The sequence below is a fragment of the Pteropus medius genome, unplaced genomic scaffold (genome assembly GCF_902729225.1).
Source record: "Pteropus medius unplaced genomic scaffold, Ma_sr-lr_union100, whole genome shotgun sequence".
Classification (NCBI taxonomy): domain Eukaryota; kingdom Metazoa; phylum Chordata; class Mammalia; order Chiroptera; family Pteropodidae; genus Pteropus; species Pteropus medius.
In genome coordinates, this window is record NW_024344378.1 from 32,698,004 (window position 1) to 32,712,456 (window position 14,453).

At 31.3% G+C, this 14,453-nt stretch overlaps 1 protein-coding gene across 2 annotated transcripts in view; it reads right to left on the minus strand.

Moving 5' to 3' along the window:
* PCDH15 (protocadherin related 15) overlaps nucleotides 1-14,453 on the minus strand; it is a 730,119-nt gene that overhangs the window by 292,789 nt on the left and 422,877 nt on the right. For both annotated transcript variants that reach the window (XM_039871826.1, XM_039871827.1), the window contains exon 9: nucleotides 4,862-4,970. In XM_039871826.1, the coding sequence (XP_039727760.1) occupies nucleotides 4,862-4,970 (109 nt within the window). The remainder of the gene's footprint in view (nucleotides 1-4,861; nucleotides 4,971-14,453) is intronic.

Consider the following 14,453-nt stretch of genomic DNA (forward strand, 5'->3'; position numbering starts at 1 on the left):
ATTTGTCATCACTGGAGTAAATTTCTAAAAGTCCACTTTATTCTCTCAATTATGTAAATAAAATTTTACCTATTGTTTACTGTAGTCATTCCCAAAGTGAGATTAAGAAAAAAACATCAATTTCTGTTTTTTTATTTAATGGTGCAATTTATATACAATAAAATGTACAGATAAGCTTCAATGTTTTTGAGCAATATACCCATGTAACTACCACCCTTATTAAAACAAATTTTGTATTTATTTCATCCAAAAATAATACAAAAATAAGCTTAATAAAAATTAATATTCAGTTGACACTTGCTGCTCTTGGTATGTTTGTAGGGACACAGGTGAAGAGTCTTAAGGGAGGTGTGCAATTACACAGTGTGGAAGGGTTGATGTGCACACTCCCCTGTCTGTCTGCTTCAGCATATTGCACTGGATTTTGGTTTATAATTGGCCAGTTAAAGTGAGCTGTGTTTTGAAGTATTCATTTGTCCCTAAACAAATACTCATGTAAATGATAAATAGTTGGGAACTATTCCTTCAAATGGACCTGAGATTAAAGATAACACTAACGATGCATGCAAAAGTGAACACCAAAAATGGGGAAGGACACTAACTTTCCACGCTCTTAGTACAAGGGCTCAATCAGTCATATTTCTAGGTCAAATCATGAAGACCAGAAATAAGTCACAGTGACAATTTTTAAACAATTAATAAAGTTATTTGAAATGTGGATTTATAGTCAATATAATAAATAATAATCAGTACTCTATGCAATTATTGAGTATTAAAAACTTAGCTAATAATAATAAAGCATGTATAATTTTTAAATATTAGAGAGTTTACTCAAACTTATTTTTAACTCATGGGATGAGGAATCAAGAACAGTTATATCTTCAATCTAAAATATAACTATCTTGAGCTAACATATACACAAGTTATTTGAAGTACATCAGAAATGGTTACAGATTTTTTTTTTCCCATTGAGAAACAGTCTATTTTCTCTCTCCTTCAGTCTGGGGTAGACGTGTGCTTGTTTTGACCAATAGATAGTAGTGTAAATGATGCTGTTCTAGTTCCAGGACCAGTCTTAAGAAGACTGGCAGCTTTTACTTTTACCCTCTTAGAAGCCAAAAACGATGCTGTTGAGAAGACTACCAAATGAGGCTAGGCCAGAGAGAAGGGGCAAGTGATCATGTTGGATGTCAATTCCTAGCTTGTACCCAGCTGAGTGCAAGCATTTGAATAACGTCAGCTATACCATGTAAATAAAGCAGAACTGCTCAGTTGATCCCAATCAACCCACAGAAACATGAGAAGTAATAAATTGGTGCTATTTTATGTCACTAATGTTTTGAATAGTTTATTGTACAGCAGTAGAGCACTAAAACACTACTCACTGTCTCTACAGTTTCCCTTATGTTTCTACAACTTACACTGTTCTCATGTTTTGGAAAAATTTGGTTTATTTCCACAGAGTCACTTGCCCTGGTCTTTACTGTTTTTCCCACTGGCTGTGACATGTTAATGACTGAAGCAACAGAGCAAGGCAAGGGTAGGGTAGGGATAATCTTTCTCACAAACCCCAGGCTCATAAACTTTTGAGCTGTTACTTGAGAAAGAAATTAACTTCTACTGTATTTGATTCAAGTCACTGTAATGTTTTGGAGGCTCTTTGTAAAACCATTTCAGTTTGTAATTTTACTAATAAATACTCTACTAATTTCATTACAATAGATAACATATTCATCTTTGAGTTCAGTGTACATTCCCATTTTTGAGTTCAGTGTACATTCCCATCTTTGAGTTCAGTGTACATTCCCATCTATTTTTGTGAGTTCCGGTTTTTGTGGCTTATTATTTCACACTATGTGATCCGTATGAGGAAAAGGACAAGGAGTTTAATGTGTTCAGAAATGAATAGTTTTCTGGAATGATTTTCAGGGGAAGCCATAAAAACATGAACAATATTGACACTCAGTAAATATGACCTGCAAAATGGAAGAAACATCTTCCAATAATGTATGCCACAAAATCTAACTTCTCTCATGCCTAAAGGATAATGGTAATAATAATAATAATAAAAATCCACAATACTTTACTTTATTACCTAGTAATAAGTTCTGATAAAGAGAAAAATAACCCCAAAAATCCAAAAAGGAAAAAAAGAAAATAATTTCTAATTTGGCGGAGTTTAAAATTGGAATCAGAATTCTAGAGAATAGAAAGGCATGAGGAAAAGCTAATAGACTCCATGCAAGGTTACTTAATGTGTGAAAGATCAGAACGCGAAAAAGGGCACAGTTATAAGCTGTGTGTGTGTGTGTGTGTGTGTGTGTGTGTGTCTGTGTGTGTGTGTAAGCACACACTTCTATTCTTACCAGACTTGTATGACTTAGAAAAACATACTTTATTTTTCCTTCTAATGGTAATTAATGACATCAACTAACATTATTTGACCAGTAATTTTCTTTCAGACACTATTACATATTTACATCTATTAGATCACTCCTCAAAACTCTTTTATAGAAAGATTGATTTTGATGAATCCCATTTTAAATAGGAGCAATCTGAGATAGAGAAGTTAGTAACTTGCCTAGCATTATATGGTTGGGAAGTGTTAAAGTCAGGATTTGAACATTGATAGCACAAATCCAGAAGCTATGTTTACAATTTCTGCAATGCCTTGCCTTCTAGAAATGTAAATACTATCAAAGCATATAATTTTATTTAATATAGTTGTGAAAGCAAAGTTAGTGTTAGAGGTTATATCTATTCTTGAGGACTATCCACCATCCTAAAGTTAGAGGTTGATGGAATGTAACATCATTATTTCATTTTTCTGCTTGAATCCTTTCATTGGTTCTTCATTTCATTCAGAGTAAAAGACAGAGTAGATCAATAGTATACAAATCTCTGTTTCCTGGCACTCTGTTATTTCTCACACCTTCTTTCCACTTGCCTCTCACTCACGCTTTTCCGATGCTACTAGGCTCCTTGATGTTTCTCAAACCCACAAGGCAAGCTCTAGCTTTTATCTCAGCCTAGAAACTCTTCCCCAAGATATCAATATGGCTAACTCCTTTAACTTCTGTAAGACTTTGCTCAACCTCACCTTTTCAGTGAGGCATTTCCTGATCATCTTATTTAATACTGCAACTTATGTTGTAACACCTCTTTCTGCATTTCCAATTCCACTCATCCAGCTCTATTTTTTCTATAGCACTCACTAGTATCAATCTTTTGTAGTATATACATTTATTTGTTTATTATATTGTTTATTACCTGTCTCTGTTGCCAGAAAACCATCTGTACAAATTGAGGAATCTATCTTGCTCCATAGAGTAGGTGCTCATTTATTGAAAAAGTGTAATTTTAAAATAAGTATAATTTTTAAAAGTGAAAGAAACTTATGAATGCCAATGAATACCAGACCACTCTGAGTAGCATGCCTCCCCAAGACTATCTTTAAATTTCATCTACTGGACTTTGTGTATGCAGCATCATCTGTCTAGATCATTCCTCTCCTATTTGCTGCCTGGAAATTCTAGCCTTTCTGCTAAAATAACATTTCCTAAGCAACTCTCAGAAATTCTAGCACTCTCTTCCCATGAGCCCACATGATGTGTGGCTCATACTTTATTTATAGTGTTTACAATTATGTGTTTTAATTCATTTTTTGATGTGTTCTAGCATAAACTCTATCTCTCCCTAACCTAGAACATTTATCTCTCATATTTGTATCTATAACGTCCAGCACAGTGATTGACATACTGTCAAGCCCTCAGTTAATAAAAATTTTAAAAGTGTCTATTTCCTTTTATATATGCCAGGCCTCTCTAGACTTAAAAGAGGCTTATGCTTAGGTTCATAAGAAAATTTTAAAAAATTTTAATAATCTAATCTCAGCAAAGGGTTTATGATATGTGTGTAGTTCTAGAGACTAAAGGCTTTAAACAGAATTACTTGAATTTTCTTTATGGACAGCATTTCTAAGTAGGCTATAGCCTTATATTTTGAATCTGTCTAATGTCTGCAGGTTTCTGTGTTGTTATATATGTATGAACATATACAGGCTGGAGGCATGAGAATAGGAAAGGTTTAAGAGTAAAGTTGAATTTCATTGAATAGTTATTTTCAAGCACAGTTCAAAAACAACTCCTTCATTAAGAGATGTATGGTCTGTCTCACACACATCTGTCCCTCTAGAGACTAAAATCTTGCAAAGCAACTACATCCATATTTTACCAAAAGCAATTTGAAGGGCGGGGGGAAGCAATTTGAGTAGCATAATCAAATTCTCATCATTTTTGCTTTTGGTACAATTAGCAGTATATGCACAAGGATGGATTAAGACAACTCCTGTGAAATTTTTCAAGGAAAAATTAGCCAAGGGTATAATACATTATGTGCCCTTGGGCTAATTATGATCTTTTTCTTTCTCCCATATGGCTCCAAATGCCCTTATTTAATTCAGTCATGTATTTTCAGAATTATGTAATTGATCCACCAATGATAAAATACTGTAGAGCGAACTGTGTAAGTTTTTCAATTGATTTTTCAATTTTTTTCTTAGGGAATTTTTTATGAGGTGATATGGAGAACACTACCAATATGTAAATTAACCTCCCTTTTTTAAAAAGTTGCTTTGCTTCTTCAATAAAAGTTTTTTTTTTCTATTTATTGTTTTACACATTCCGCTGAAACTAATTCTGAGAAAGAACTGTTAATTTTAGATTCATTTATACTTAAAAATAACAGTAATTTCCAAAAAGAAAATCTTTGTTATTAAACGTGTTTACTCTGATTTGAGACAATTTTTATTTTATATGATTCTGGAGTGACAACTGAGTGTAAAATGTTAGCAGGTACAAACCAACAAGGATGGAATAGAGGATGCCCGGTCTATCTGATGGTGGCTGAATATTCCGGTCCTGATCAATGGCTTGAATCGGTGGGGTAACAATGATGGGGTTCAGTTCTTCCTGGAAAAAAATCAGAGCGTTTAGTTCAGCTTCATTACTAATACCTCATGGAGAACTGGCATCCAGATATTACAGTTTGGATAGCTAGATAACAAGCAAGCCAATAGTTAAATTTAGGTTTATGTAATACCTTAGGCTACTTATTTTAAATATGAAGAGGGAGCAAGGTGTCCTCCAAGTCAAAATAAAAAGACATAGTAATTACATGCACACAACTGTATATCAGGAATTTTTCCTAAAAGGAAAGCAAGGAAGAAAGACATCAATAAATTTTGAATTTTCTCTAGATAATTTTATCAAAAGAAACGTAAGGCTATCAGTATGCTTTTTATCTTTGGCTTTAAACAACATTTGTAAGAATATTTATATTCTTTTCTTCCTAAATTGTGTTTTAAAGTTTCAAATACATTTACTATATTAAAATAAAAGCTTTAAAAATGGATGCTTTAATTCCCATCATTGCATATTTCACACAGTTAAAATTAATTATATATCATGCAGGTATGTACACATAATTATCTGCAAGAAGTTTCTGTTTAAAGTTTTAATACAGTTCTGTAAGGCAGTGTTTTCCAATTTGATGTCCAGTAAGTAGTATTCTGTTCTGCTATCAAGACTGGCAAACATTTTTCTACAAAGGACTGGAGAATAAACAAGTTTAGGCTTTGTCAGGCATGCAGTTTCTGTTGCAGCTACTCAACTCTGCCATTGTAATAGAAAAGCAACAAGTGGGCATGACTATGTTGCGATAAAACTTTATTTACAAAAACTTTATTTACAAGGATATAGGTTGTTAACCCTGGTTCTAGATTATAATGAATATGCTAAAAAAACAAAGGTGAATTCTGCACAGGTAAGCTTGGGAAACATGGTCTAAAATAATATTTTAAAAAGCTAATCTACTGTACTGCAGGTCTTTTCAGAGACTTAAGTGTGCTAATTTTGCATAATGCTTGTCTAAGAAGAGAGTATTTTTAGCATATTTTCTAGAACCACACATTGACATCTCCTTGAATTAATACCCTTAGAATACAGTTTGGGAAATACTGCTTTAAATCTTTGCAACCCTTAGTACAAATAAAGAAGCGGTAATTCTAAAGGGAAATAAAGTCTATCTCAATATCTGACAATTTCATGTTCTAAGGAATTACTGCAATGTTCTTTTATATTACTCCTCACAAATAATAGAACCTTGAAACATATCATGTACATTTATATAAAATCAGTAGTTTCTAATCTCAGCAAAAAATTTATAATGTTGGCATGCTAAAAAAAGAGTGATGATATTAAACCATCATTTATAATTTTACTTTATGTTATTAAGTTATATTATTTTTAAGTTATACGTATATAAAGTATAAGTGTGTGACTAAGTTATATTGAGTTACTGAAATTGTAGTAATTAAGATATTCATTGGCCAATAACTTGGGGCTCACATACATCTTAGTGGCTCTGTTGAGTTCATAATCTCTAATGGGTTCTCAGTGGTCTAAATGCTATCAATATCTTCCTAAAAATAAAGAGCTCTAGGCAGGGATAACTTACTAATATTTTACTCACTTCTTTAAATGTGGATTTGGAACCATGAAAACGTCAAATCAGTATCGAAATTACTCCATAAAATCCAGGTTAACTACTGTTCTCACACAATACAACACTTTTTGTAAACTCTTCCCCCTACTACCTGCTTCTGTCCCTCTTTCTCTTCATTTCATTCTCTCCTCTATCCCACCTCCCTTTCTCCCTATTCTCCGCACTGCCACACACATACCTTCCCAATAGTCACTTGGCTTTCTATGTAATACATTTATTGCTCTTTAAATTGAAAAAATCTGAGGCTCTTCAAAGTATATATGTTTGAATGTAGGAGTTAAGGATTGATCATCTCGTCCTAGTCATTTCTCAAAAGAATCTGATTCCATCAGCCAAAGTCAGCTTACAGCTCAGCTACATTAGTCTTGGAATTAAGTCTGTGGTAATTTTTCTGAAAGTGTGGCTCTACTCAGACATTGAGGGGGCATTACAAATCTCAGGATTTTCTGTCATCCCATCCTGTTCCCATGGTCAGAGAAATACGCCAAGGGTTCCTAAACAGACTCTAGCTTTTTGAAATAGTTACCTAGATTTTTTTTTTTTAATAAGCTCTTCCATTAGAGTGCTAAGTACATCATACTTAGTGTATCCCTTCCAAGCACCTTCACTCTGCTTATGTCTGTGGCACTGCTAAGTAACAAACACTTAAGTGGTATTAGTTTTGGTAATTAGCCAGGTAGTTTAAAATCCTCTTCCTATACTGTCTAAAGTTATTAGAATGAACAATGGAGACTTAATCACATTATTTAAAATTATATAAACAATAAAAACTAAAAATAACGCAGCAAACAAAACCAAGAGGGAAGAAGTGCTAATTAACTTTATCATCTTTCATATATCATATGGTGAGAACTGAAGATATAAAAAAAAAAAGGGTGAAGTTTAGAATTATGTTGGTAATCAGAAGAATTAAAAATGGAAATAGCAAACTGTAAATATTGCAGGAGAATGAGTCTGGAAGTTAGTGTAGGTGAGATGAAAGATGTCTATTTAAAGCTATTCAGTCCTGTTTGACTATGTAGTTACCATACGCTGTACTAATTTTAATGTTATAAATAAATAAATTGCACTAGTGAGAATAAAATAAAATGTCCTCTTGGTAAAGGCTTCAATATGTTTCTGGAAAATTAGGAAGTATGGTGTCTTCAATAACTTAGGACTGAACTATTTCCTTATAATATTAGCAACTAATATTAATAAAGTATTTTTATGCTACCATTTACAAGTTTTTAGAAAAACTAGGTGAAAAGAATGAACTCTCAGATATGATTTCTAAGATCACCTCTCAAATAGACTATATTCTTTGTATCTTGAGAATTTTTAACACTACTAATATTAATGTGCTATGTAATGACATTTTAGTCAACCACGGACCACATATAAGACATAAGATTATAGTGGAGCTGAAAAATTCCTATCAGCTGTTGTCATAGTGCAAAGTATTACTGTTTTGTGCCTTCTCAGTCTATTATCAATAATGCTATGGGCTAGAAATGCCTCAGGGGGCACTTACCTGGGTGCACTGAGCTTCCCAGAGTACTTAGCCCCTTTCAAAACCAGTATTACCATGGGATTGACCTTTGGGCTTTTTTACCATTGCAAGATGCCCTCAGTAACAACCATTAGGAAACTCTGAATTAAGAAAGAGTTTATTACCTACAAGTCTTGGAGCATACAAGGTATACCAAGAAGCATGCAGCAAGGCCACAGGTAGAGAAGAAGAGCACACAGGTACAGGAGCCTGGGGTTCTGCTTTTATTGAGTTTGAGGGGAGGATAGGCTAGAGTTTTTCAGACTTACTCTTTATTGATAAATTTGAAGGTAGACTTAAAATACTTTAGCCAATTCTTATATCTTAAAAAGTTTTCATTTTACAAATAGGAACTAATATCTATCATTTACCAAACAAATCAATGGGGCAGTAAATCTTAAAAATAAAAACTCATATTTGACATTTAGTAGAATTGATTAGTAAAGCCCCCAGCCTTGGTTGAGATACAGAAAAAAGAAGCACTATTAAGTTCTAAATGTTCTTCAACTTAGCATTTGAGTGATGTCTTCTTATGAGTAAGGTACACATGTTATACCAACCTGCTAAAGTATTTAATTTTACATAAAGTCATGATAGCAATCTCCAAGAGTTGTCTATAGAAAGCCTTTCCCTGTTATAGTGGAAAACCGAAAAAAGAATATATTCAGGGAGAACTCTGGAAAAGTAAACTGAGCTCATAGAACCACAGGTGTCTCTGGCATAAAAGCCAAACCTGGATATTATCTTCAATTATTATAATTCTTAAATGTCCACCCTTCTATTTATATATTAGACTCATCATTGCTTAGATTTATGATCTATATTTTAATCAAATAATAATCTTACAGTAGTTATGTTAAAAAAGTAAAAACTTCACCACCAACTATAAATATATTCTAGCGCTAATAATTAAGCGATTTGAAATTTTAGCAAACTACATAATTTAATATCTTAAATTACTATTATTATTAAATTACTTTCATTAATTTATTAAATTACTTTCATTAATACTATGTGTTCTTTATACTTAGACACTTCTTTTCAATATATTTTTTTAAAAACTTATTTTCCAATTTATACTTTAAATCTACCATACACTTTCTTTGGAAAAAGAATAAGATTTACACTATAGAAAGAAAATTTGGTATACATTGTTATTCTTATTTCATAGTATATTGCAAATGTGCTATTTCTTAGAAGCTTTTTAAAATATTTAGCCAAATTATTGTTTGTTTCTATATGTTAACTGACACAGAAAAGAAGAACAAATCAAACACGTTCACATACACTCTCAACAAGACACATATATAACTTACTTACATATTCCCTTAAGAGGCCAAACACTGTTTTTTCTTTGACTATTTTTGATTTTTTTCAAGTGGCGGAAACATCAGAGTGTTTGGAAAAAGTGTCAGATATTTTGAAATGTTCTCTTCCTTGTGTACATTGTCTCTACAAAGAATATTGTGCTTATCCATATCAAAATTTATCAAACACTCTTATTAAATGTATGTTTGAGTTTCCTTGCCTATAACTTTCTTGAGAGAAGGGATAAGTTCTTTTTACTTTTGGATTTGTAGTGTCAGAAACCAAGGTGGAACATGAGTGATCAAGAACTGTTGAATAATTTTAAATGTTGTAAACTCAACTTCTCAATTCTTGATTATTTAGAGTATTCTTGAGCCCATAAACTCTAACCTTGCTCTCTGAGTTTCTATAGGCCATTCAAATAGACATGCCAATATTATATGAGTATTCTTTTATAACTCAGATCTTTTTGTTACAAAGTTACTGAATACAACTAGCGGGGGAATAATGTGGCCACGAGATTGGGTGAAAATATACAGATAGAGGCTCAAAAGTGCTTCACTGAGCTGGTCTTTTGAATAGTAATGATGAAAAGTCTGATAAACATTTCAGTATACTGGGTAGTGAACTCCTGTATCCTACGATAAAACATGCCAAATTTACTAATAAGTAGCAATACAACTTTTCAATTAACTATTTAATCCTCAGAGAGTGAATCCTAATTTTCAAAGTGAGGTTAATAATATCTACATTACATATTTGTGAGAGATTCATAAAATAATGTATATAAACAAATAAAATAGTAAGTGACATGCTTAATATATAAAAATTATTAGTACTATTAAAATTAATTTATTGCTTTTATTGGGTAATATTGATACTAAAATTAACTTCAAGTTATAAGCAGAGCATGTCAAGGTGGAATCTCATTTGAGAGCAAGTCTTGCACATTTTCCTGAACACATGGCATGATCATAAATTTTAAAAATTTTAGTGAGAATTGCATAACTGAGCAAATGTTTGAGATCATGAAGGGGGACTATCTTTCATTACTATTTAATTATAAACAAAAGATTCAGATGTTAAAGCTACAAATCAAATTATCTGATGATTATACTTAAACATAATTTTAAGATAGTGTATTAGGGAGTTGAATATTTACTTAAAATGAACATTTCATTTTACTTTATTAAAGGAAGCTTCAGCAAAATTATTTTCTATAGATTCAGACATATCACAGTTTTACAACCAATTTGTAAACTCATTCCCTACTCTTTTGATTTAGAAATTTTGTGATAACTCCTTAATTTATTAGTATTCAAATGAGTCATAGAAATTATTAAGCACTTGTGAGCAAAAAACTCTACCAATTGTTTGAGCAATATAAAATAAATTGGATAAGAGTTCTGGAACTGTGAAGATCACAGTCATGGGGATGGAGATTCAAAGTACATGTCTTCAAGTTAATTTAGAAACATTTTTTTATAAAGATATTAATAAATATTGAGAGCTCTGAAAGAAAACTCACATCTTCAAGTATTATGAGTGAATTATTCAAAATAACAAGAATCAGAGATATTCAAGCATGTGCAGTTTGAATAAGACAAATTTCAATCCACGCATCAAATGTGAGATTGGTAGAGATAATGAATATGCTTCTATTTGGTAGAAACTGAATAAAGGTTTTAAAAAAATGATAGATGATAGATGATAGATGACAGATGAATAGATAGATAGATAGATAGATAGATAGATAGATAGATAGATAGATAGATAGATAGATAGATATAGATAGAATCTAGGGATATTTTGAGGAGAATCATTAAAGTGCCTTAAATATAGTGTAGTTTACTTTTTACATAGTTGGCAATGGAAAACTACAGGTAGATAGCAAAAATATTATTGTATTTCTGATGAAGAAAAGTCATCCTAGAGTATCTTGTAATTATAGAGCAATGCAAAGGAAAATATTAAAGGTCCAACAATCCAGGGATAACCATTATTATTATTTTGAGATATTTTCTATCGCTATTTATCTATACATTATATATCTAGCTATTTACATATGTGATATTGCACCACTTTGCATATATAAATTTTGTTGAGTTTTACCTCACATTATATCAAAACCACTGTTCTAAGCTAATAAATATGCTTTAAAAATACAATATGCAATATTGTGCAACTTCCACTAATGTTATAAATTAGCCTCCATAATTGTACATTTAAGTTGCTTATATTGTTTTCAATATATATATATATGTATATGTATATATACATATATATATTGTTTTCAATATATATATATATATGTGTGTGTGTGTGTGTGTGTGTGTGTGTGTACACACACACGTATATCACAGATTAGGTTCCCGGATATGGAATTTCTGGGTAAAGGAATGAGAACATGTTGAACAGTTTTGTACTAATTGCCAGAGGTTTTCCAGAAAGATTGTAATGATATTTTTTCCTCGGTACTATGTGAGTTTATAATATACATAGTTGTCAATATTGAGGATGATATATGTCTAGAATATTGTTAAGTAAGTATAACATTTAATTTTGCATTTCTTTGGTTGGTAGCATAATTTATTTGATATAGTTATCTGTGTTCTGTTCATTCGTTTGACTACTTTCTTTCTACTTTTTACATTTCATAATTTTATTTCCATGGCACATGCACATAGCACAGAAATCAATGCCTTGTCATTGGTCTTACAAATATTTTCAGTTTGTTGTTTGCCTTTTAATGTTATTTGTTTTTCACATCTAGGAGCTTGTCATTTTTATATACTCAAATATATCCCATTTTTCCTTTTTGATATCTGCTTAGTCTTTCACCATCTGAAAAATTATATAAATGCTGAATTATATTTACTTTCAGGTATTATGTTTACGACATTTAAAATTTAATGCTTCAGTCTATCATGAAAGTTCAGTAGTAAGACTTAATATTCTCCAAACTGTGGCTGACACTTTAATCTTTTTTTTTTAACAAGAATAAATCTACTTTTAAAAATTCTCTTTGCTTTCCCTCTTCTTCTTCAATGTACATAATGTGCATAAAATTTAATCTCCTTTAAAAATCTAATGATCCTATATTTCTATCATATTCTATTATATTGTTTTTAAAATCTTAATTTTTCCATGTTACAATGATTTAAAATAGAAATTCAAACTTCCTCTTACGATGACCTATTGAAGTTTAGAATTGTGTATGTTGGTGTGTGTGTGTGTGTGTGTGTGCGTGTGTGTGAAAACTAGATACTGGAAAGATATGAAGTGGCTTAAAATAAAATATTAGGTTCCGTGTATCCTTGATTAATAGAAAACTAGCCACAAAATTGGTGGAGCTATAGATAATAGAATGCCAAACAGGAAAATACCATCTAATTGCATTTTTAAAAATTTTTTAAATTTATTTATTTTAGTTTCAAGTATATAGTACATTGGTTAGACATCTATATAGTTCATAAAATGATCCCTTCAATTGCTCCCCCCCTCCTTGGCCCTCCACCTACCCAACATATTAATGCCAACTACATTCCATATGCTGTGACCCATCCTTTAACTATCTATCAACTACTAATTTGTACTTTAACTCTTCACTCCATTCTCCCAGTTCCCCAAGTCCCCTCCCCTCTGTCTGTCATCAAATTGTCCACTATATTTGTGTCTGTTTTTGATTAGTTTGTTCTTTTTTTTCCCTTAGATTCCGCATATAAGTGAAATCATATGGTATTTATCTTTGTCTGACTTGTTTCACACATCATAAGAACCTCTAGGTCTATCCATGTCATTGAAAATGGTAGGATTTCATTTTTTTTTAAATGGCTGAGTAATATTCCATTGTATATATGAACCATAATTTCTTCTATCCCCAATCCTCAGAATGCATACACACACACCCAACAAAACTGCTGCCCTAGTTAATAAAATTTGAGAATAGAGAACCGCATATTTTTATATATTTTCTTTAAGAATTATTTTAGATTCCTGCATTCAGTTACAGATATAGATAAAGACAGAGATAGAGATATATAATATGTAGATTAAAGTTTTACTGGTTTATATTTAGATTTTAATTTTTTATTTATTTTAATGCTCACAGCTAAATATTTGTATCATGATTCAATTAATTTAAAGTTATTTTTACTCAACAGTTAATTGACATATAATTGAGTATTTTTTTCAGTAAAAACGTGAATCTTTGCATATATGAAAATGTTAATGGCTTCATAATTGAATGAAAATTTGACTGAATTTTAGGTGCCCTATTCACAAACTTTTCTTCTAACTGCAAACTTTCCTCCATTGTCTTCTAGCTTTGATTTCTATGGAGCAGAAATCTGAGTTCTATCTAGTATTGGGTTCATGGTTTTTCTTTAACTGCCTGATAGAAATTTGTTTTTATCTTGAAATAAACATAGGATATCAGGATATTTTTAAAGTATCAGTCTCTTTACCTTAACTATGTTTCATGCTTTGAACCCTTTCAATATGCAAACATAAGTGCTTTATAAAATCTTAGTTATTTTTTTTTTCTTTCTACTGTATCTTTATCACACTTGCTCACTTTATCTAATTTCTTTATCCAAGTAAAGTATGTTTTTATTTGGTCATTTGATCTTTATTGTTTTATTTCCTTTGTCAATTCCTCTATGACCTAGAAGAATTCTCAAACATGTAAGAGAACACTATAATATGGTAAGAGTATTGTTATTGCTGTTGTTAACCAGGAAGATACAGACTGAATCTTGTCTTTAAGTTAGCTAGATTTAGTGAGTTTTGCCTTTTACTGATCCTTAAAACAGAGTGTTATTACCTTCTTTACTAAGAGATTTGGTAATTAACTGAAGAAATGCTTGTAAATATCTATTGAAATCCTCCTAGCAAGTTCTAAATAAGCATCAGTTATTATTAGTAATCAACAATATTGCATTCTTTGGCTCTATATTTTCTGTCTTTAATTTCTTTAATTTTATGGATTTAAGTTCTATTTTCTTCTCTATCAGTATCATTATTTCACCTTCATTCTCATGTTTTATAT